The sequence below is a fragment of the Otolemur garnettii genome, unplaced genomic scaffold (genome assembly GCF_000181295.1).
Source record: "Otolemur garnettii isolate 467f Iridium unplaced genomic scaffold, OtoGar3 scaffold00046, whole genome shotgun sequence".
NCBI lineage: Eukaryota > Metazoa > Chordata > Mammalia > Primates > Galagidae > Otolemur > Otolemur garnettii.
In genome coordinates, this window is record NW_003852441.1 from 13,875,456 (window position 1) to 13,900,305 (window position 24,850).

Genomic DNA, 24,850 nt, shown 5'->3' on the forward strand with positions numbered 1-24,850 from the left:
AAGAAAATGACATAAAGGCTATGTTAACCAGTTTGATGAAAGTATTTCAAATTGTATATGAAAACACCACACTGTATCCCATGATTGCATTAATGTACACAACTATCATTAAATAAAAAAAAAAAAGAATTCTGGTATGAAACTTTGTGGTCCAGCGTGTTTTTTTGCTGGGAGGTTTTTTATTGTTTCCTCAATTTCTTTGCTTGATATTTATCTGTTAAAGAGATCTACTTTTTCTGGTTAAATCATTATTGGTCCATTTGTTCCATATTGTCAAATATCTTGGCATAGAGTTTCTTGTAGTATTTAGAGATAATCTCTTGTATCTATGTGATATCTGTGTTTATTCTCCCTTTGTTGTTTCTGTTTACAGATCTATTTTTCTAATTTTAGTTTATTGATTTTGTTCATCTTTTCTAGGAACAAGTTTTTGTTTTGTTAATTTTCTCAATGATTCTTTTGTTTTCATTTTCATTTATTTCTGACTTAATTTTTATTATTTTTTTCTTCTGCTAGGTTTGATATTGTATTGCTCTTTCTTTTCCACATTCTTGAGATGATTGATTAGATTGTTGATGTGTGCTTTTTCTGTTTTTTGGATGTGGACATCTAATGTGATAGATTTCTCTCTTAGAACTACTTTTGCAGTATCCCATGGGTTTTGATAGCTTGTGGCTTCATTGTTCTTATGTTTGAGGAATCTAATAATTTTCTTCCTTATCTCCTCTTTGACCCTGATGTCATTCTGCATAAAGTTGTTTAGTTTCCATGACTTTGTGTGGGTGAAGGTTTTTGTTGGAGTTGAGTTCTATCTTTATTGCCTTATATTCTAAAATATATGAGGTATAATTTCTATTTTTAAAATTTTTTGAGGTTTGATTTGGGCACTAAAATATAATCTATTTTGAATATGACCCATGGGCCAATGAGAAGAACATATATTCATTAGCTTTGAGATGGTCTGTGTATGTCTATTGAGTCCAATTGTTCTGGGGTTCTATTTAAGTCCCTTGTGTCTTTGTTTAGTTTCTATTTAATGGACCAGTCCATTTCTGTCAGTGAGGTATTGAAATCTTTGGCTTTATTGATGTTATAGAATATCATATTGTTCAGATCAGTTTGGGTTTGTTTTATAAATCTGGGAGCATTTATATTGGGTATATATATTTGTTATGGAAATGTATTCTTATTGTGTTGTTTCCTTGATTAGTATGTAGTGTCCATCTTTGTCTTTCTTTACTTTTGTTGCTTTAAGTACACTTGTATTTGCAAATAAAATTTCAACCCCCTCCTTTCTTCTAATTTACATTTGCCTGCAATATTGATTTCCGAATCTTTACCCTGAGTCTTGTTTTGTCCTTAGAGGTTATATGTGCTTCCTGAAGATGCATATAGTTGGCTCGTCTTTTTTTTCTTTTTTACCCAGTCATCTAGCCTGTGTCTCTTTCGTGGGGAATTCAAGCCATTCATATTTATTGAGAGAACTGAAAAATTTGGTAGAGTTCTGTTTGTCTTGTTTTGTGGAGGTCTGACACCTAATTTTATCACTTGAGCCATTGTGGAAGCTGACCTTTTTTTCTGGATATCTTTAGCTTGTGGGCGGTTCATTGTGATGGCCCATGGGTAGTATGGGTCTGAGTACTTCCTGCAAAGCTGGTCATGTAGTGGCAAATACCCTCAATGTCTCTTCTTGCTTGTAAACTTTCTGCTGAGAAGTCTGCTGTCACCCTGGTGTGTCTGCCCTGTCAGTCAATTGATGCTTACTTTTGGCTGCTTGCATAATTTATTCTTTCAACTTGACTTTGGACATGTTCATCACAATGTGTTTAGGAGATACTCTGTATTGAGAAGACCCAAAGGTTGTATCCATCTAAAAGGAGTGTGTGAGAATCTTTGGTGATGCTTGAGAAATTTTTGGTTATGATACCCACCAGTAGGGCTTCCATATCCTTGGGTCACTATTCTCCTTCAAGGATACCTGTAATTTATATATGTTTGAATGCTTTGTGAGGTCTCATAATTGTATAAGGGATTGCTCTGCTCTTATTCTCTTCTTTTCTGTCTATGTGTATTTGACTTAATAAAATAAAATAAAAACAAGAGCCTTATCCTATAACTCAGAGATTCTTTCTTCTCCATGGTTTAATCTGTTATTGATAGAGATGTGATACCAAGTGCAAGGCAATACAAGCAAATAGTTTTGTCCTAAGAGGGCTCTCCCTTGCTTCTCATGAGGACTTTGGTGATTTGGAGAAAAAACAATGTCTAAAACAAATACAGCGCTGTTTTCCTCTTAAGACTGCTGAGGACATCAAATTCTGGTGCAGATCGTACACTTGCCACATTTAACAAAGAACTGCCAGCATGGGCATCTGATCTGGAATCCCTTGAAATCATTATATACAGCTTTCTTGTCTTTGGAAGCAGAGAGTCTAAGTCTTGAGTGGAGAGTCCTGACAATTTTATTCCTTCTACACAGGCTATTTCTACATGGGATCAGAAAATAGCCATAAACATCTGGATCTTAGATCATGCTCTTTCTTAAAGTGTTTGTGCCCTACTGGACTCTATACCATTACAGGACATGTAAAGGAGCTGGGAACAAAAGTTCAGAAACACTCTTCTCTCCAGATGCCGATTCCCATAGCCAGCTAACTTAATTGAACATGTTAGCAACAAGACCTGAGTAAAAAAGTCAGTGACTCCACAAGGTATGTAGCATCCTCCCAGTTGCCTCTGCTTTCTTTCTGTATCCTGCCTGTAAACTCACAGAATGCCTCAACTACTCTGGTACCCAGCCAGCTGCCAGTTTTTCCCAGCAGGCTTAAACCAATAGTAGAGCCATGAAAATTTTTTAGGGACTGATAAAAACATCTAGCTTATTGCCCCAAACACTGAAAGAAAGTGGCCCTTTCCCTGAGCCAAATTCCTGAAACCCTCATATTAACTCCATACCTGACTCCCTCACTGTGGGCATTAGTAGGTAGAACACCCCTTTTTCTACAGTCTGGAGGGTTCACTGCTACCCACTCTGTGTGTAAGTTCCACTATTATTATTAATAAGTGCTTTGAACTGATCATTCTCATGTTCACTGCTTCTTTCTTTGAACTCCTAGACTCCATCTTGGGACTGTTTGGTGCTCTCCCTTGTGAGAATTCCCTTATTTCTATTTTTTTGGTGATTCCCCAACATAGTATTTGGTTTGTCTGGATAGAACAACAACTGAAAAAATAAATCATAAATCTTCACCGCCCTCCACAATTCATAACCAAGTCAACCTTCCCCCCTGCCATGGACATGTGCACATTTCAATTTCTCTCTCCCTCAGAAGTAAACAGTCCCATGTCCTTTCTACTCTTCCTTGCATCTTCTTAGAGGGGGACTTCTCTAGGCTTGGCTGTGGTGGCCACCAGATCAGGCTTTACAAGGTCTGCAGGACTCTTGCCAGCAGATGGCATTCCCTGAGGTGTTGTTTTCCCACTTGGATTGCTGGCCTGTAAAGGCCAAGGGAGGCAGCCTGGGGCCTGTGTGGCATTGCTGGGCATGGACATATAATCATTTTGAGGCAGCATCAGTCCTCCATCACTTTGCAGCTGGAAGGAAAGTCAGATGGCAATTTTTTTATAAATGAAGAAATTAAGACCTAAATAAGGGTCAAGCAGAGCCAGAAACTCAAAGGTGGAGGTTCAGACTTCAACTTCTGTGCGGCCAGAGATGCCTTTTCAACCCCCCTTTTCCCTCCAAGAGATCAAAAATTAGATGAGGCTGAATCTCTTTCAGGGCTTGGTAGAGCTGATCTTTGCAGGCCTCGTCCCAGGACTTGCTGAAACTGAACAGCTTTCGCATCTGGTTTGGCCTGGTGGCCTCAGCCCGCACCTACTCATACTGCTCATCATTCAGCACCTGTCCATGCAGCTTGTCCAAAACAGAGTCCACCAATGTCACTCGCGCTACCAGCTGCTCTCGATGCCTGTCCACGAAGTGCAGCAAGGCTGGGGTATCTGGGGGTGAAGGTGGGGCTGGCAACAAAGAAAGAAAGGTTCCCATCACAGCCTCTATCTCCAACCCCCCCCCCACCTCCAGCTCTTTCCTTTCTCCTGGTTGCATTCTTGGTTTCCTTTTCCCACTGGAAAGGCATCTGATCATCAGAAAACATCTCTGCCCACCCTCACGTCAGCATCTAGCCTGGTATTCTGCCCAAGCAGGGTGTGGTAGTAGGGTTCATCATGAGGGTATGTGATGTCATTGAGTGGGGGCTTACAGGACCTGTGTGGGCAGCAACTATTGGATGATGGAGGGGACTCTACCCCAGGACATGCACCACTCTCCCAGAACTGATCATTATGAGATTTGCAATGATAGAATCCCTTTCGTTTTCTCTTCCTTTCTATCCAAGCCCATATAGTATACCCTGGAACTACCAAGGGCTTCTGCAGTCTCTAAGAGCTGTTACTGACCTATGGTGACTGGAGGGCCCAGAGCAGCTGCAGGTCCGAGATCTCCTGGGGAAAACAGAAGAAGGGGCACCTCTTTCAGTACTAGTTATTAACACACATGACACACCTCCAGGTTCCAGTCACTCCTGAGATTCCCTGATGCAGAATCTCTTCCTTATGCATATGGGGAAACTGAAGCCCAGGGGCAATGACCGTAGACTAATAAAGAAAGAGAAGTCATCTGAGCGAGCAGTAGTAATTTATCCTACACATTGCAAATGCAGTTTTATCCACTCTTTGCCTGAACTGAATCCCTGGTAGAGAACTAACCAAATCTCTTGCTAGTTAAAGCTTAAAACTATTTGATGTTGTTTGTCCAAACATTGTGGGTAATTGTTACAACAAACAAACAAACAAACAAACAAAACCCCCCAACTATTTGTCATCTTATTTTGAGTAGAAGTTGACTTCCCTTTCCTGTTTGGCCTTCTAGACTCACACAGACTGAACATGTGAATTCTGGATTTGGATGTCAGAATCAAGAATGAAGATTCAGTAATCGTAACATGATTGCTTAAAGAATGAGTGAATTTTAATACGAAGCCCCGCCCCTCCCCCCAAAAGAGAGAAGAGACTTAAAAAAATTCATGTAAAGGAGAGAAAGAAGGCGCTCATTGCAGTTTGTGTGAACAAGGCCTGAGAGCCTGAGCAGAACCTGAGTTCACAGTGACCTCTCAGGGTAGGAGAGGGACACAGACTGTGGTACAGGGAGCACAGGGTCCATTTGGACAGAGGAAGGAGGGCGTTCCACATCCTCCATGCAGACTGAACATTCTGGGAGTCAATCCTGAGTCATTCACAACGAGAGCATTTTTGGAGAATGTTGACAGCAAACAATTTAAGAACCAAAATAGAAGAGAAATTATGGAAGGGACTCGGGTTGTTAACTTCTATAAGAGGAGACATACAGAAGGCCATGAACATATCAAGAATCTGACAGGTTTTCCAATAGGGAAAGAGATAGACTTTTGTGAGCTCCAAGGGATGGAATTAAGACTGCTAGGAAGAAGAGAATGGCTTAATATGGGGAGAATGAATACTGTTTATCAAGCTCCACGGCATGAGGCATGTTCAAGCATCTGTTTATTTAATCTTTCCATAATGACAAGTTAGTCATTATGATCCTCACTTTACAGATGAGGAATCTGAGGTCAAACAAGTTAAGTAAAACCCAAATCCCTCAGCAAATCAGTGCCAGAATGGGATTCGACCCCAGGCCTGAAGCTGGGGCTGGTTAGTTCTCCACCTGTGGCTGCACACAGGCCAAGTTGGGTAAAGCCTGCCCTCTTTCCACCAGTGTATATTGCCTGTTTAGAGCAGCTCAGGAGGCAGCTCCATTATTTGATGGCTGACAAGAGCTGATTGTCCCTAGAAGGACTATTTGGGGGATTTTGGTTCTTAGTGTGGCGGTGCTGGATTAAGGCTATGAGATTTCTTCACCACTGAAAGTTCATTATTCTCTTATCCACCTGAAAAATATTGAATGATCCTGGGGAAAGTACATGCTATTGCTGAAATTGGCCTAATTCATGCATAGCCACATAACCATCCAGTTCTTAATCTTTTTATCCCTCATCCAATCTATCATGAGAAACTTTTCCAAAAGCCTGTGGATGTCAAGATCTGCTACTTCAGGGGCAAGGTGGAGACACCATGGTGCACCAGAGAGAATGTAGACACCAACGAATTTAAATTCTGGTCACAACTGTTTTGTGACTTGATAAAGTCACCTAATTACCTTGAACTATTTCTTGTCATCAATAAATTGTGACAATGGGTTGGGCACTGTGGCTCATGCCTGTAATCCTAGCACTCTGGGAGACTGAGGCATGAGGATTCCTTGAGCTCAGGAGTTTGAGACCAGCCTGAAAAAAAGCAAGTCCCTGTCTATACTAAAAATAGAAAAATTAGCCAGGTGTGGTGGCAGGTGCTTGTAATCACAGCTAGTCAGGAGTCTGAGGCAGGAAGATCCCTTAAATCCGGTTGTTAGAGGTTGCTGTGAACTAGGCTGATGCCACAGCCCTCTATCTTGGGCCACAGCGTGAGACTTTGTCTTAAAAATAAAAATTGTGATAATGCTTACTGTCACAAACACATGTGCACACATACTCACTGGCTTTCTCCTCCCCCCCCCCCCTTCTGTGCTCCCTGGACTTATCCTGGTTTTACCTTGTCTCAGGAAGGCCTCCCATACCACAGTCTCATCTCTCTTGTCTCTTATTTGGAGCTTGATCCCTGACCCCAAGGCTTCAAAGTAGATCTCAGAGAACAGCTGGGGTTCTTCGGGGCTTCGATAGCAGAGCTTCAGTTCCTGAAGAGACAGAGAGTTGCCATCATGTTCATCCCTCAAGTGAGGTCTTTCCTACACCTGACACCTACTTGGCCCTGCTCAACACTGTCATGACCTCCTGTGCTGAAATCAGTACCTGCTCTTTCCCCAACTTTCCGGAAATCTTGACTGAGAAGGATGAGGACACAGCTGGTATGTCACGGATTAATCAGAGTGCCTCTGTATAAGTAATGTTTGTCATTCTGAGCCAGATCCTTCTTTAGCATCTTGAACCAGATCCTTCTTCCTTCACCTCCTGCGTCTTGAATCCAAACCCTCATTCCTCCAGCCCCAAGCCTGTCTTCCTAGTGCAAGGTGACCAGACGTCCCACTTTTGCGGGACAGTCCTGATTTTTAACAATTTGTCCTGCATCACGCAGTGTTTTAAAAAAGTCTCGATTTTTGGAAAGAATGCATGACAAGCTAGGGAATGGCAGGAGAATGGGAAGGAAATATATAGTTTTCAGCTGCCATGTGGCTATTTCGCCAGGATATGAGTTTTATATTATTTTTGTTAATTTTATAATGGTAAACTTTAATAATAACAAATAATTATTGAGAACTGATTATCGAGACCTTTTAAATAACGACAGCAATCTACTAAAAAAAAATTCACTCAAATGAGAAATATGCCAAAGAGCAACAAAATTTTCATAGAACACAAAATAGTATTGTAATACATATATTTTAAATTTCAACATAAGTACAATTTACATATATAATACATTAAAAAATTATGTATAGTATTATTTTATTCTTTGGCATATTTCTCATTTGAGTGAATTTTGTGTCCTTAGGCCTTCCCCCAAATCACCTAAGCCAGGCCTAAGTCTTATAGCAGATTCTTTCTGTCACCCTTTACTGAGACGTCCCATGGTTTCCTGGTGTGTTATTCTCCTGCCACAATGAGCAACAAGCCCAGTGCTGGGCTTCAGGTGTGTTTCTGTGGGTTTTCACTGGAGGGCATTGGCATCCTATAGCCCAGGCACTTCCCTGGGACCCCAAATCCAACCCCATTGTCCTCTGCATCTTCAATGTGCTCCTCCTTCCTTTCCCCCAACACTGCAGTGTTCCCACTCACCCCAAACCCCTCTACCTTTCTATCCAACCCCTCCCTATATGCCCCCTCTCTAGGACAGCCCTGACACCTGCCCCACAGGCATTCCTGAGCATGCCTTCTGATCCTAGTGGCCAGGGGACAAACACTGGCTGCTCACCTTGGGTAATATTTCCAATTTGCCTGAGCCAGACACAGTGTAGCGACAGCCTATATATAGTGAGGTCGATGGGGGTGGCTTGTATATTCTCACACCGTGTAACTGTTTTTCTTCATCATCAATGGCCTAAGGAACATACAGGACAATGACTAAGACAGGATTCTGCCCCATGGGATCTGGTCTGAATAGGTGAGATGGTCATCTGTGTGTTTGTGGGGCAGGGGTGGTATACCGTCCCTCACCCCCCACTGTACCCCAAGCCACACAGACAGCCCTGCACTGGACCTCTGCTATCTTCAGGGTAGGGGAAAGGGTCATTCCTAGAGAAGAAGTGATAAAGGGGAAAGGCTGGTTTTAGGCACAGGGCCCTGCCACTCTTTGACTCCTGGAAAGAGGCCACAAACTGCTGTGCAAAGGCCAGTGATGGAGCATCAAACCCAGCTGGGGGGACCCTGGGGAGTTAAGTGCACAGCCTGTTGCCGAGTAGGGTTCAGGACTGTCACCCACTTAGAGTTCCTGCTTATAAGAGGCCCAACCTTATTCCTAATCAAGGACCTCTCTGAGGGCTCCCTGGCTGCATTTTGTATTTTACCATCAGCCCACCCTAGCCCACCCTCTCTGGCTCTTAGTGTCACCTTCTGAATGGAGCAGTCACTAGGGAACAGGTACAGATGTAAGGTGTCCTCCCCACATTTGAGATGATGGTACAACAACACCACAGAGGTGACAGAAATGAAGGGCAGGGCCGTGCGGACCATTCTCAGTAGAACTCCCATGGGGGAGAAGCTGGGGTTTTCCAGGATGATGTAATGTGGCTCCACCCGGGCTGGCTTCTCCAGGAGCATCCCCTCCTCTTTAAAGTGTGCCACTTGGAACAGGGAGACGTCTACCTGGTCCCCTGTCAAATAATGGAATAGACAGGCTTAGATTAAGTGCCCTCACCTGGCTGGCACAGTGGGATCCTAGGGCTTAGGTTCAGGCCCCTACATGGTGGAACCCAAAGGTATGATCTGAAGTTTGTGTCCTCTCCAAATTCACATGTTAAAATTCTAACTCCCATGGTGATGTTATTAAAAGTGTAATGCCTAAAAAACAATAGAAAAAAATCATCTGGGTGTGATGGTGCACACCTGTAGTCTCAGCTATTTGGAAGGTTGAGGCAGGAGGATTATTTGAGCCCAGAAGTTTGAAGTTGTTGTAAGCTATGAGGATGCCACTGCCCTCATGCTGGGCAACAGAGAAAGACCCTGTATCCATCAACAAAAAAATGGATGCCAAGTAGGGTAGTGCATGCCTGTAGTTTGAGCTACTAGTGAGGCTGAGGTGAGAAGAACTCTTGAGTTCAGGATCTCCTGAGCTGGGCAACATAGCAAGATCCCTATCTTAAAAAAAAAAGAAGTGGAAACTTTTGGGAGATGATTAGATTATAGGTACAGAATTCTCATGAATGGGACAAACACCCTAATAAAAGCAACCCCAGAGAGCTTGTTTGTCCCTTCCACCCTGTGAGGACACAGGTGGGGGGACCATCTATGAGGAAGAAGACCTTCACCAGGCACTGAATCTCTTGGCACCTTCATCTTGGACTTCCCAGGTTCTATAACTGAGAATAAATCTCTGTTGTTTATACGCTACCTAGTCTGCAGGACTTTGTTGTGGCAGCTGGAATGGACTAAGACACCCAGCATGGAGGCGGGGTTGTGCCTGGGTCAGGGGCATCTGCAGGCTGCAGGTGGTACTGTCTCTAGGATGGGAGAACCTCAGGAACCCCCTTGAGCCAGACTCATACACAGGCCCATCCTCTGACACTGGAGCTGGGAAAAATATTGAAGCTCTGGCTACCTCTGCTGGTTTAGATTCTGTAACTGTGAGGGACCATTGAGTGATGCTGGCAAGTTTGACTTTAGGCAGGTTGAGAACAAGAAGGAGGGAGGAACAGTGGAAAACGGAGTGAACAAGGGTAGCCTATACTGTCAAATGGTCACTCTCCATTTGAATTCCTCTTTTTGGGAAGAGCCATGTTCTCCAGCATTGTGTGGGGCTTGGCAGGAGACAAGCTGAGCCTCCCACTCAGGAAGCTGCTACCCCTGGCAGCTATGACACAGGTACGTGGCCAAGACATGACTAAGTGGATGACCTTGAGTCTAGAAGGGATGAGTGCAGATGGAGAGACAGAGATTATTGTGGCAGTAGCAGTAGAGTCAAAAGTCCAGCGGCCCCCATGGCAGGAGGATTCCGCAGTATCTGTGTGTGTAGCAGAGGTTTTTCCTTTTTTTTTTTTTTTTTTTTGGTTTTATACTGGCTGTGTCCTTGCTTTTTCAGCATCTTTGGGTCCTGTTGATTTGTTGTATAACTCTTTGTTAGGACTATGAGCTACTCAAGAATCTTCTAATATGGACTGTGCCTGTGCTCATTGGTTAGGGCACCAGCCACATGCACCAGGGCTGGTGGGTTCAAACCCAGTTTGGGCCTGCTAGACAAAAAAAAAAAAAGTTGAGTGTCACAGCAGGCACCTGTATTCCCAGCTACTAGGGAGGCTGAGGGAAGAGAATGGCTTGGACCCAAGAGTTTGAGGTTGCTGTGAGCTATGGTGCCAGGGCATTCTACTGGGAGTGAAAAAGTGAGACTCTGTCTCAAAAAAAAAGAAAATCTTCTAATATCTTCTTTAATCAGACAGAATTGGCTTTCTTTGATTTCAGCCTCTGACCAGTACACCAGGTTAGGACGTCAAAGCCACAAGAGAAAGTTTGAGTGATGAAGGCTGGTGGTGGAAAAGGCTCTAGCCTAGAGCTCAGAAGCCCTGGCTCCCTCAGTGCATTGCCTGGCAGCTCCTGCACTGTGGGTGACTGCTGGGCAACAGGCGATCCACAAAGCTTATGGTGCCTCACCCCTATAATCCTAATATTCTGGGAGGCTGAGGTGGTTTGATAGCTTGAGCTCAGGAGTTTGAGACTAACTGAGCAAGAGGGAGACCCCATCGCTACTAAAAATAGAAAAACTAGCTGGGCATTGTGGTGGCTGTTTGTAGTTCCAGCTACTTGGGAGGCTGAGGTATTAGGATCACTTGAGCCCAGAGCTTGAGGTTCCTGTGAGCTGTGATGCAATACCAGTCTACCCCAGGTGACAAAGTGAGACTGTCTCAAAATCAAAGAAACAAAAAAGTTTTCTCATTAATTGCATTGTTTGAATGAAAATAATATTTCCGTGGCATAAATCTTCTGAAAATATGAAGAATTCATATATGGGTCAATCAAACAATATAGCTACAGCTACCATCCTATCCTTATCTTTTTTTTTTTTTTTTTGTAGAGACAGAGCCTCACTCTATCGCACTCGGTAGAGTGCCATGGCTTCACATAGCTCACAGAAACCTCTAACTCCTGGGCTTAGGATTCTCTTGCCTCAGCCTCCTGAGGTGCTGGGACTACAGGGACCCACCACAACACCCGGCTTCATCCTACCCTTTTCTATCACAGTCTTTCTCTGCAGCAACATCTTTTCATATTTCCATCACAGTTTTTGTCTCCCGTTTTCCCATCACAGTTTAAATTGTTGTACACATTTGTCAGACCTTCCTAATGACCACAACATTATGATGGGTGGTCATTGGTTCAAGACCAACTCTTGCTCAGGCTGGTCTTGAACCTATGAGCTCAGGCAATCCACCTTCCTTGGCTTCCCAGAGTACTAGGATTATAGGCATGAACCATGGCATCAGGCTGAGCCCCCCCATCCCTAAAAAATAGCAAGGCGTTGTGCTGAGCTGTAGTGCTGCAGTCCAAGCTTCTTGGGAGGATGGGGCAAGAGGATTGCTTGAGCCCAGGAGTTTGAAGTTGCTATGAGGTATGACTCCATGGCACTCTATCCAGGGAGACAAAGTAAGAGCCTGTCTTGAAAGAAAGGAAAGAAGAAAGAAAGAAAGAAAAAGAAAGAAAGAAAGAAACCTTTAGGACAAGCCATTTAAGGGATGAGCGTGTTTCTGTGGCAGGGCCTAGGGCCCAGGGCTTTACATCTGCTCAGTACACAAAAACTTACTGAGCACTTACAATGTGCCAGGCCTTGTGGATGCAGCTGTGAACAGGGCAGAGGAGGGCACTGTAATTCCAGAGCTAATGGCCCAATAGGGAAGACAGCAGATGGCCCAGGGCGTCACAAGGGGTCTGCAGTGGAGCCCATCGCTCTGCTCTGTCCTCCTTTCCACATGCAGCTGCAGTTCTGGGGCCAGAGGATTCTCCCTCCTTTAGGCCCTGCCCTCCCTGCCTTGCCTGCTGAGTGTGTTGGCAGCACCTTCAAGACTTAGGTGAGCTGTTGCAGCAAAGCAACCTTCCTACTCAGGGAGGGACAGTGGGACCTACATCATATGAAGGTGGGACACTAGACTAGAGAGCTGTCTAGCAGTGTGGTTAAATGATGTGGAATGCCTCAGCTTGACTCCCAGCATGAGCCCTCATCAGGTGTGCGATTCTGAGCAGATTACTTAGCTTCTCAGCTCACCATCAGTGGAGCCTATAAAGTGTCTACCTCCTAGTGTCACCATGAAGACAGAATGGGCTTGTGTCTGTAAAGCACTTGGGCTAGCCCGAGTTACCTGGTATTGTCATGGATAAAATGCTTGATATTCTTCTTACTCATTGTTGAACAGGGACAGAAGTATTAGTAAGAAATAATTTATTTTGTACTAGGCCCTGCAAGTGTAGGAGCTGGTCCCTTAAGGGTGTGGGAACTCCGTCTTGGTGAAGCTTTTGAGGCCTTGGGTGAAGCTGAGAAGCTGAAAGCTCTGAGCTCAGGCAGCGGCAGGAGAAAACTCACTGTGCAAAGTTAATCACCCAACAGGGGACCTCACCATTGATGGTGAAGAAGTGGCCAGTACCCAAGTACTAAACCAGATGTGAGGTCATCATTTCCAGGGCAACAAACAGCTGCATCCCAGAGAACAGGCAGCAGGGGTTTCTGGATGGGGCCCTGCCTGTCCCCAGGGCTTGGTTTCCTGGCTGAGCAGGGACATGGCCAGCTAAAAGCAGCCTTTGTGCATTTTGCTTCTTACTCCATGTAGAGGATCCAAAGGGACTAGGTCTTGTCTGCCCGCCTAGAATTTGGTTTAGAAAAGGCTAATGGAACATGGGCTTGGGCCCTGCTGGGATGGAGTAGGGGATAGCTCTGGGATAAATAGGACTTTGGTTATATCTCAACCTTGGACGAGGGTCTTAACCTCTGAGCTTCAATTTGCTCGCTGATACACCAAGGGAAAACAGGAGTACCTAACTTGCTGGGTCGTTATGAAAACCGAGATGATACTAATATATGTGCAACTGCCTTGCATGGTACCTGGAACAAAGCTTAGTATTTTTTCACGGTATTTCTTCTTAGCCATATCCCAGGAGTCCTCAAAGGACAGTGCCACTAACACAGTGATTTCACTCCTGTCCAGGTCTGGCTGTAAGTTTGAATTCCTTGGGCAAATCCTGTTTCCTTAGACTCAGCTGCTGTCTGTGTGGGACTGACCAGAGTATGGCTGGGTGGCCTCACAAAGGGAAGGGGCCAGCTTGCTCACCTCTAGAAGTGGGGTATGAGGGGCCCTGGAGCAAGAGCTAAAGGCAGACTTTGTTCCACTGGGACCAGCTGGTGCATTCTGACCTCAGGCCTTAGCGGCATGAGATTTCTCCTGGAATACCCTGGTGCAGAGCTGGGCATGGTGGTACAGCTCTGAGCACTGCAGGTCAGGGTAGCCCAAGAGCTCTTGTTGCTGGGCCTTGGCAGATCTATGGCAGGCTGTGTCCACTGATCGCATTGGCCAAGCCTGTCTTCCTGACAGTGCACCTGGACAGCCCCTGGGCCCAAGAGGCAGCATGGGTGCTGTAGTGCTGTACTCTTTCCTCTGTAGAGTGTCTGAGCTGGTTCCTCCTCTCTGGATGTACCTTTCTAGCCTCAGAGCTCTCTTGCCCCTCCTTCCCCATCCTGCTTTACCCTGGAACCTCCCTAAGGAAGGGCCCCACAGCCCCATCTGTTAACCCAGGGTCCTGAGGACTGCCTCTATCTCCCTGCCCTTTGCTTTTTCCTGGTTGCCACTTGAAGTGTTTACTGAGCTTCTGTGGCCTCAACAAATAAGACTACCCTGGCCTTGGGTACTGGGCAGTTTCTTGCTTTTTAATTTTCCCTTTTCATTTTTCTCTTTCTACTAGTTTCTAAATGATTTTTCTTACATGTATGCTTTGATTAATTCCCAGTATTTCAATGTGCATACTTAAAGTCTGATCTTAATACCTTTACCTTGAGGTGATGCCAAATACATTGAACTACTGGGATGACACTATAAAGTAATGTAACAACTAATGTATAAATGAAAATTATCCTTTTATTACCTAAGTTCTACCTGTCCAGAAAGTGCTCAAAACTGATAGAAGCTCTAACACAAATTGTTCATTAAATCATTCTACCATCAGTTAAAGGAAGCTCCTGCCTGAGTCATGATGTCACAAGGGAGCCACAAAGATTCTTCTAACTGTGTCACTACAATGATAGACATTAGCTCCCTGGTACCCAGCACTGACTGAGTTTCATCTGGCTCTACCCATGTGGCCAGGTGTGGAGAGTCCGTGGTATAGCCTTAGCCAACAACAGTGCTCTGGATTCCCTATTCGGGTGCATCACGGCCTCAGACCCTTAGGCCTGCCCTGGGCTAGTCCAGAGCAGTGCTGCCTTGTTCACCACTCCATGCTGCACCACATCAGGCCCATTTCCCATCTCTGTGACCAACACTGAATGATGTTGTTAGGTAGTTTGTGGTCTCAAGAAGTGAAGAATTTCTCTTTACAGAAGCACTTCAGTATTTATTTATTTATTTATTTATTTTGAGACAGAGCCTCAAGCTATCCCCCTGGGTAGAGTGCCATGGCATCACAGCTCACAGCAACCTCCAACTCCTGGGCTCAAGCGAGTCTCCTGCCTCAGCCTCCCAAGTAGATGGGACTACAGACGCTTGCCACAATGCCTGGCCATTTTTTGGTTGCAGCCATCATTGTTGTTTGGGGGCCCGGGCTGGGGATTTGAACCTGCCACCTTAGGTGTATGTGGCTGGCGCCTTAGCCGCTTGAGCCACAGGTGCCGACCCGCACTTCAGTATTTAAACCTAGATAGTAGTACTGCTGCTCTATTTGAAGGCCAGCCTTGCCTTTTCCTTTCTTATGAACTATATCAAGATCTTAGACTCCTTTAGCACTCTTAGTTGCTATTATTATTGGTATTTATTTAGTTCTCTCTCTCTTTTATATAAAGTCTCCCCACATATCAGACTTTAATATCATTGCTTTCTCTAGCAATGTTTTGTTAGATTTACCCATGTGTCTCAGGATCTTTGCTTGTCATTCCATCCTTCACCTCAGGTCTTCCATGTGGGATCATTTTCTTTTTGTCTGGTCTACACCCTTTAGAATTTCCTTCAGCAAGCATTTGTTGATGGAAAGCTCTCTTGGTTTTGTTTTGTAGTTTGTTTTAAAATGTTTTAAACTCTTCTTAAAATTTTTTTTTCTCTGTTTACCATTTTTCTTTAGTACATCAAGAGAAAATTCAATTTTCTTCTGCTTTCCATTGTTGCAGTTTAGAATTCAGATATCAGCCTCATCACAGTACCTTTCTAGGTAATCTGTCTTTCTTTCCTGCTGCCTGCCCTCAAGACCTTCCATTTACTTTGTTATTCTTTAATTTCACTATAATGAGTCCAATCTTGACTTCTTTCTCTCTCTTCTCTGCTTTGGATTTTTGGGAAAAGTTTCATATCTCTCAACAATTGTAGAAATTTATTGGCAATTATCTCTTGGAATATTGTATCCTTTTCATGTCCTCTATTATATCCTTCTGGAATTCCAATTAGGTGCATATTAGCTCTTTTCATCATATCATCCCTATCACTTTTTCTTCTTTTTAAAAATCTCTTATATTTTTAATTTTTTTTTATTAAATCAAAGCTGTGTACATTAATGCTGTCATGGGGTATAATGTGCTGGTTTTATATACAATTTGAAATCTTTTCATCAAACTGGTTAACATAGCCTTCATGGCATTTTCTTAGTTATTGTGTTAAGACATTTATATTCTACATTTAGTAAGTTTCACATGTACCCTTTATAAGATGCACTGTAGGTGTGGTCCCACCAATTACCCTCCCTCCACCCATCTTCCCCTCCCCTCCCCTCCCTTTTCCCTTTCCCCATATTCTTAGGCTATAATTGTGTTATAGTTTTCATATGAGAGCTGTAAATTGGTTTCATAGTAGGGCTGAATACATTGGATACTTTTCTTTCATTCTTGAGATATTTTGCTAAGAAGAATATATTTGCACTCCATCCATGTAAACATGAAGGAGGTAAAGTCTCCATCTTTCTTTAAGGCTGCATAATGTTCCACAGTGTACATATCACAATTCCTATCACTTTTTCTTTTTTAATTTTTTCATATTTTCTGTCAATTTAATTTTATTCCAAATTTGAGTTATCATTTTTAATGGTTTTTTGCTTCTTGCTCATATTCTTAAGATTACTTACTTTCCCTTATTTGTATAGTGGTGAGTAAAAGAAGAAAAACGGCTACTTAATACTTCGAGCATGTTTTATACACTCATTTTATGTTCTGTTTCTGATAATTCTCATATCTGAAGTATTTATTTAAGGAACTTATGCTGGTATATGTGGTTTCCATTGGCTGTTATTTATAGTGCCTTATTTACCCTATGTAAGATTTTTGACTGAACTCATTTCTTGGAACTTTATCTGTTGGAAGTCTCTGTAGGTGACAGAGGTAGGGATATTTTATGACTACTGTATTCTATTGGGATGTCTCTCTTTCATGGCTCCAGTTCTCAAGTACAGTCTGGTGACACTGTTTCTTCTCCCTGCCTGTAGGAGTAGTAATGGTTTCCTGCTGTTCCTAGTCTCTGGGTACCCCAACATTTCCTGTTAGCTCACTTTGCCATACCTGGTAAATAGTCCTGTTTTGAAAAGTCTCTTCTAAAATCTCAACTGAGCCTATCATCTGTTTCCTGTTAGGACACTGTGTGATATAATCTATATAAAGAACACTTAATAGATGCTAATTATTATCGTCATGAGATCATTTTCCATTTAGGGAAATTTTTAAATAAGGAAAACATAATTATGAGGTGGGGGACATGTGTTTGAAAACTGATGTGTGCAAAGAAGAGCAGAAGAAGCAACAATCTTGGTCTCTACCTCCCTAACCCACTCCCAGTCTCTCAATGGAAGCCATAAGCTTCTCCCCCAGGACACTATCATCTATACTCCCCATCAAGCCCATTGTTAGCCCCTAATTTCTCTCCCTGTCATTTACCTTGGAGGTTCACAAAGTGAGAGAGGTGCACAGCTGCCACAGATCCTGGCTCAGCCTTGATGTCAAACAGAGGTCCTGCCACCATCCAGATGTGCTGTGACACATTCCCATCCAGGAATTGTTTCCAGGAACAGAACTCAATCTCGATGGTCACTGCCTGTCTCACCACAAAGCTGAGACCTGTGTTGCACCAGTCATAGGAGCCAGGCATGGGGAAGTGAACTCTGGGAAGAAGAGGGACAGGCAGACACTACATTACACAAACTCAGTGAGTGCCTGCTGGATGCCTGACACTCTGCAGGGCCTTCTGAATATAGCAGAGTGGTTGCAAGCCCGGACTTCAGGGTCAGACAGATTTGGGTTTCAGTCCTGGCTCCTCTGCTCTCTGAGAAAGTCATGTGACCTCCCTATTCTCAGTTTTATCATCTTTAAGTGGGGATAATGGCAGCACCCAATTTATATTTGTGAGAATAAGTGACTAATACATGCTGGCAGCTTGATGCAAACCTGGGAGAAGTTAGCTGTTTCTATCATGATAACAATGAAATAGGCACGTATTCTTATTTTTAAAGGGCCTATAGACTAATAATTAATAACAACCTACATTGTAATTTTATTTTTATTTGTTTGGTTTATTTTTAGAGACAGAGTCTAGCTCTGACACCCAGGCTGGAGGTCAGTGGTACAATCATAGCTCACTGTAGCTGAGGTGATCCTGCTGCCTCAGCCTCCTGAGTAGCTAAACTAAAAAAAAAAAAAATAGTATATATATACACACACATATATATTTATTTATATATATGTAAATTAAAAAATATATATGTATTTTTTTTTGTAGAGATAGTGATCTTACTATGTTGCCCCAGCTGGTCTCAAACTCTTGGACTCAAGTGATCTTCTCAGCTTGTCCTCCCAAAGTGCTGGGATTATAGGTGTTAGCCACTGTGTCTGACCTACATGCTAATATTCCTTTTTTTTTCTAACTATACATACGCACATTAATTTTATTAGTAGCAGTCTTCATTTTACTAAATGTGTATTTAGTCCAAAGTCCCCACCTCCCAATTTTTTTTTTTTTTATTAAATGGTAACTATGTACATTAACGCACTTCTGGGGTACAGTGTGGGGTTTTCACACACAATCCGAAATACTTCCATCAAACTGGTCAGCACAGCCTTCATGTCATTTTTTCAGTTATTGTTTTAAAATGTTCACATTCTACTCTTAGAAAGATTCACTTGTACCCTTATAAGATAAACCTCAGAAGTGATCCCTCCAATCCCCCTCCCTCCACCCATTTTCCCTTCCCCCTAATATTCCTTTTTTAAAAAAACTTTATTAAAATTAATATGAGGGCACAATATTTAGGTTACATTGTTCTCACTTCCAGAATAAAGTTCCATTTGTAGAAGAGCCCCTCACGCTCACAATGTGCACAGTAGGTGAGATCCCCCCTCATGCCCTCTGTCCTTCTGCCATATGTCCTCCTCCCTCCCCCCTCCCGCTTCCCTCTACCCCTGAACTGGACTATAATAGTGTTTTATTGTTGCTAGGAACATGTAATTGTTTATATATTGATTTCACATTAGTATGGAGTACATTGGATATGTATTTTTCCATTCTGGTGATACTTTACTAAGAAGAATGTATTTCAACTCCATCCAGGTAAATGTAAAAGATGTAAAATCTCCATCCTTTTCTTTTCTTTTCTTTTTTTTTTTTGAGACAGAGTCTCACTATGCCACCCTCAGTAGAGTACAGTGGCATCACTGCTCACAACAACCTCAAACTCTTGAGCTTTAGCGATTCTCCTGTCTCAGCCTCCCAAGCAGCTGGGACTACAGGTGCCTGCCACAATGCCCAGCTATATTTTTGTTGCAGTTGTCATTGTTCTTTAGCTGGCTCAGGCTGGGTTCAAACCCACCAGCCTCAGTGTATGTGGCTGGCACTCTACCCACTGAACTACAGGCGCTGCCAGTCTCCATCTTTTCTAATGGCTGAATAATATCCATGGTATACAAATACCACAGTTTGTTGATCTATTCATGAGTTGATGGGCACTTAGGTTGCTTCCATGACTTGGCAATTATAGATTGACAATAAACATTCTAGTGCAAATGTCTTTGTGGTAAAGTTTTTTTTGTTCTTCTTGGTAGAAACCTAGTAATGATGGGATTGTAGGGACAAATGGAATGTCTACATTTAGACCTTTGAGAATTCTCCATACTTCTCACCAAAAGGGCTGTATTAGTTTGCAATCCCACAAGCAGTGTAGAAATGTTCCCTTCTCTCCACATCCACACCAGCATCTGGTGTTTTGGGAATTTGTGATGTGGGCTAATCTTGTTGGGGTTAGGTGATATCTTAGAGTGGTTTTGATTTGCATTTCTCTGATGATTAAAGACAATGAGCATTTTTTCATGTGTTTCTTAGCCATTCATCTGTCATCCTTGAAGTTTCTGTTTGAATCTCTTGCCCACTTACAGAGATGGTTGTTTACACTTTTCTTATAGCTTACTTTGAGTTCACTGTAGGTTCTAATTATCAGGCCTTTGTCAGATTCATAACATGCAAAAATCTTCTCCTATTCTGAGGGCTGTCTGTTTGCTGTATTTGTGATACTCTTAGCTGTGCAAAAGCTTTTTGGCTTGATCAGGTCCCAGATATTTATTTTTGGTGTTGCTGCCATTGCTAGGGGGGGTCTTCCTCATAAAATTTTTTCCCAGGCCAATATCTTCAAGTGTTTCCCCCACACCCTCTTCTAGAATTTTTATTGTTTCATGTCCTAAATTTAAATCTTTTATACAATGAGAATCAATTTTTGTCATTGGTGAGAGGTGTGGGTCCAGTTTCAGTCTTCTGCATGTGGATAACCAGTTCTCCCAGAACCATTTGTTAAATAAGGATTCTTTTCCCCATTCCATGTTTTTTTTAGGCTTATCAAAGATTAAATGATGATACATGTCTGGTTTCATCTCTAGATTCTCTATCCTATTCCATAGATTTGTCTCTCTATTTTGTGTCAGTACCATGCTGTGTTGATCACTATAGCCTTGTAATATAACCTGAAATCTGGCAATGTGATGTCCCCAGAATTGTTTTTCTTTCTTTCTTTTTTTTTGAGACAGAGTCTCACTTTGTTGCCCTTGATAGAGTGCTGTGCTATCACAGCTCACAATAACCTCAAACTCTTGGGCTCAAGCAATTCTCTTGCCTCAGCCTCCCAAGTAGCTGGGACTACAGGTGCCTGCCACAATGCCCTGCTAATTTTTTTTTTTGTTGTTGTTGCAGTTGTTATTGTTGTTTTTTAGCTAGTCTGGACCAGGTTCAAACCTGCCACCCTGTGTATGTGGACGTGCCCTACCCACTGAGCTATGGGCATTGCCCAACTGCTTCTATTTCTAAGAACTGTATTTGCTATTTGTTTTTTTTTCTGGTTTCATATGAATTGAAATACTGTTTTTTCAAGATCTTTAAAGTATGGCATTGGTGCTTTGATGGCAATTTCATTAAATCTACAGATTGCTTTGGGAAGTATGGACATTTTAATGATGTTGATTCTTCTCAGCCATGAGTATGGTATGCTCTTCCATTTGTTGACATCTTGTGCTATTTCGTTTCTCAAAGTTTCATAATTCTCTTTATAGAGATCTTTCACATCTTTTGTTAGGTATATTCCCACGTATTTCATCTTCTTTGGTTCTATTGTAAAAGGAGGGTCTTTGATTTTGTTCTCAGCTTGACAATTGTTGGCCTATACGAAGGCTACTGACTTGTGGGTATTTATTTTGTAACCCGAGATTCCTTGATCACTTCTAAGAGCTTTGTAGTTGAGTCCTTGGGGTTTTCCAGGTATAACATCATCTGCCCCCATTTGGTTCCTTTGATCTCCTTCTCTTGCCTGATTGCAAAGGCTAGGACTTTCAAAATTATGTTAAATAGCAGTGGAGACAGTGGGTATCCTTATCTGATTCCAGATTTGAGTGGGAATACTTTCAGTTTTACTCCATTTAATGTGCTATGGGTTTATTATAGATAGCCTCTGCCAGCTTAAGGAATGTTCCTTTTAAGCCTATTTTCTTGAGTGTTTTTATCATGAAACGATGCTGGATATTGTTAAAAGCCTTTTCTGCATCAATTAAAAGAATTATGTGGTCTTTGTTTTTAATTCTATTTATGTAGTGTAATTCTATTTATGGATTTGTGTATGTTGAACCAACCTTGTGTCTCTAGGATAAAACCCATTTGATCATGGTGTGTAACCTTTTAATGTGTTGTAGCATTCTGTTTGCTAATATCTTTTTGAATATTTTTGCATCAATATTCATTAATGATAGTGGTCTATAATTTTATTTTTTTATGCATTATAAGAACTAGTTCCTCTTTGAAAGTTTGATACAATTCTGGTGGGAAACTGTTGGGTCCAGGGCTTTTCATTTCGGGGAGATTTTGTATAATTGATGCTTTTTCAGTACTTTTGGGGAAATTTTGTATAATTGATGCTATTTCAGTACTTGATGTTGGTCTATTCAAGATTTATAAATCCTTCTGGCTGAGTTTTGGAAGGTATATGATTCCTCTACATTTTCACATTGCTGGGAATAAAGTTTTTTGTAGTAATTGTAGAAAAACTTTTGTATTTCTGTGCCATCTGTTCTTATTTCCCCTTTATCATTTCTGATTTTAGTTATTAAAATATGTAATATTTTATCTTGTTTTTCTGTTTCTTGTTAGTCTAGGCCAGGATTTATCAATTTTATTAATCTTCTCAAAGAACCAACTTTTTGTTTCTCTGATCTGAATAATTCTTCCATTTTCAATTTCATTTAGTTCTGCTCTAGTTTTGGTTATTTCTTTTCTTCTGCTGGGTTTGGGATTAGATTGTTCCTCCTTTTCCAGTTTCTTGAGATGGCCCATTAGGTTGCTGAGTTGCTTTCTTTCTGTTTTCTTGATGAAGGCATCTAATACTATAAATTTCCCTTTAAGGACTGCCTTTGCAGTATCCCAAAGGTTTTGATAGTTTGTGGCTTATTAATCATTTTGTTTCACAAGTCTAATAATCTCCTTCTCTCTCTTGCTCTCTCTCTCTCTCTTTTTTGAGACAGAATCACACTATGTTGCCCTCAGTAGAGTGCTGTGGCATCATAACTCACAACAACCTCGAACTCTTGGACTTAATTGATTCTCTTCCCTCAGCCTCCCAAGTATCTGAGACTACAGGTACCCACCACAATGCCTGGCTATTTTTTTGTTGCAGTTGTTGTTGTTGTTTAGCAGGCCCAGGCCAAGTTTGAACCCGCCTGCCTCAGTGTATGTGGCTGAAACCCTAAACTGAGCTACGTGCGCTGAGCCAGTCTCTTTCTTGATCTCATCTATGACCTAGCTATCATTCAGCATAAGGTTATTTAGAGTCCATGATTTTATTTGAGTGTGAAGGTTTCTGTTGCTGTTGAGTTCAACTTTTATCCCTTGATGGTTTGAGAAGATGCAGGGGATAATTTTTATTCTTTTGAATTTGTTGAGGTTAGACTTGAGACCTAAGATATGATCAATTTTGGAAGATGATCCATGGACTGATGAGAAGAATGTGTATTTGGTTTTGTTAGCATAAAGTGTTTTATAAATGTCTGTTAAGTCCATTTGTTCTAGGGTCTTAAGTCCATTATTTCTTTGCTTAGTTTCTGCTTGGAGGATCTGTCCAGTACTGCCAATAAGTGTTAAAAATCTCTAACTATTAGGGCTGCATCTGTAGCTCAAGGAGTAGGGTGCTGGCCCCATATACCTGGGGCGGTGGGTTCAAACATGGCACTGGCCAAAACTGCGAAAAAAACAAAAAACAAACAAACAAACAAAAATAAACAATAAAACAAACTTCCAACTATTCTAGTGTGGGAAGATATCATATCATTCAGATTGGTTAGGGTTTGTTTTATATATCAAGGAGCATTCAGATAGGGCACGTAGATGTTAACTATTGAAATCTCTTCACATTGTGTGCTTACCTTGACCAGTATGAAGTGTCCGTATTTGTCTTTCATTATTTTTGTTGATTTGAATTCCATTGTATCTGCGTACAAGATTGCAACCCCAGCTTTTTTCTGCTTTCCATTTGCCTGGAATACCTTGGTTGTGCATCCTTCACCCTGAGTTTTGTTTTTTGAGGTAAGATGAGTTTCTTGTAGGCAACAGATATCTGGCCTGAGTTTTTGTATCCAGTTGGCCAGCCTATGCCCTTTTAGAAGAGAGTTCAAACCATTCACATTCACTGAGAGAATTAACATATGTGGCAGAGTTTTGGTCATCTTGTTTTTTTTTTTTCCCCCAGAACCTTTGTGGAAGCTAGGTTTTGTTCTTTAATTTCTGGGTAGGTTTACTTTGGTTGTGTACAATCCTGTTGCTTGTTATGAAGAATGGGTCTGAGTATTTCCTGTAGAGCTGGTCAAATTTCCTCAATATGTGGATGTCAGTGAAGTATTTGCTTTCTCCATCACCAACAAAACTCAGTTTAGCAGGATATAGAATCCTGGGCTGGAAATTATTTTGTTTAAGAAGGTTGAAGGTTGATGACCTTCCTTTTCTTGGAAAGTTTTGGCTTTCTAAGAAAGCCAAAAACGATGATCTGCAGTCATGACTCATGAAGAGGAATTGGCTAAAGAACTCTGGCAACATGAAAAATCAGAGCAGATCAAAAATCAGTATAGTTTTCCCTTTGTAAGTAATAATTTTCTTATGCCTGGCTGCTTGCAGAAGTTTTTCCTTTATATTACCATTGGTAAAATTAATTACAATGTGTCTAGGAGATGCTTTGTTTAGATTGAGTCATGCTGGGTTTCTGAAACTACCTACTATCTGAATTTCTATGTCTCTTGCAATACATGGGAAATTATTTGCCATAATGTCCTGAAGCAGAAAATTTATGTCTTTGGGACCATTCTCTTCTCCTTCAGGGATCCCGATAATTTGGATGTTTGATTTCTTGGAAAAATTGCATAACTTTCTCAGGGAATATTCTGTTCTTTTTCTCCATTTTTCTGCCTCTCTGAATGCTTAGGATAGTTCCTAAGTCTTGTCTTCTTTATCTGAGATTCTTTCTTTGCATTGCTCAACTTTATTTCTAAGGGATTCTACTATATTTTGAAGCTCCTCAAATACCTTTTTCAATTCCTTAAGGTCTGCTATATCTTTCCTCATTTTGTCCATATCCTTGATGACTTTGTCTCTGAATTCATTAATTTCTTGAGATAACTTCTGTACTATTTTTTTGTTCTCTGTTTCCCTCTTTTCCTCCATTCCAATTATCTTATTTGCCATCCATATTCTAAATTTTGTTTCTGACATTTTAGCAGTTTCTCTGGGGATGGGATTCTCTGTTGTATTTTCTTTGACATTCCCAGGAGGCGTTGATCTGCTCTGATTTTTCATGTTGCCAGAGTTCTTCAGCCAATTCCTCTTCATGAATCATTTTAA

At 41.8% G+C, this 24,850-nt stretch overlaps 1 protein-coding gene across 1 annotated transcript in view; it reads right to left on the minus strand.

Moving 5' to 3' along the window:
* LOC100965829 (NACHT, LRR and PYD domains-containing protein 1-like) overlaps positions 1 to 24,850 on the minus strand; it is a 66,730-nt gene that overhangs the window by 9,397 nt on the left and 32,483 nt on the right. The window contains 7 exon segments of the mRNA XM_012805949.2: positions 2,926 to 3,000; positions 3,729 to 4,020; positions 4,459 to 4,503; positions 6,667 to 6,808; positions 8,044 to 8,169; positions 8,679 to 8,941; positions 17,383 to 17,606. Of these exon segments, the coding sequence (XP_012661403.2) occupies positions 2,926 to 3,000; positions 3,729 to 4,020; positions 4,459 to 4,503; positions 6,667 to 6,808; positions 8,044 to 8,169; positions 8,679 to 8,941; positions 17,383 to 17,606 (1,167 nt within the window).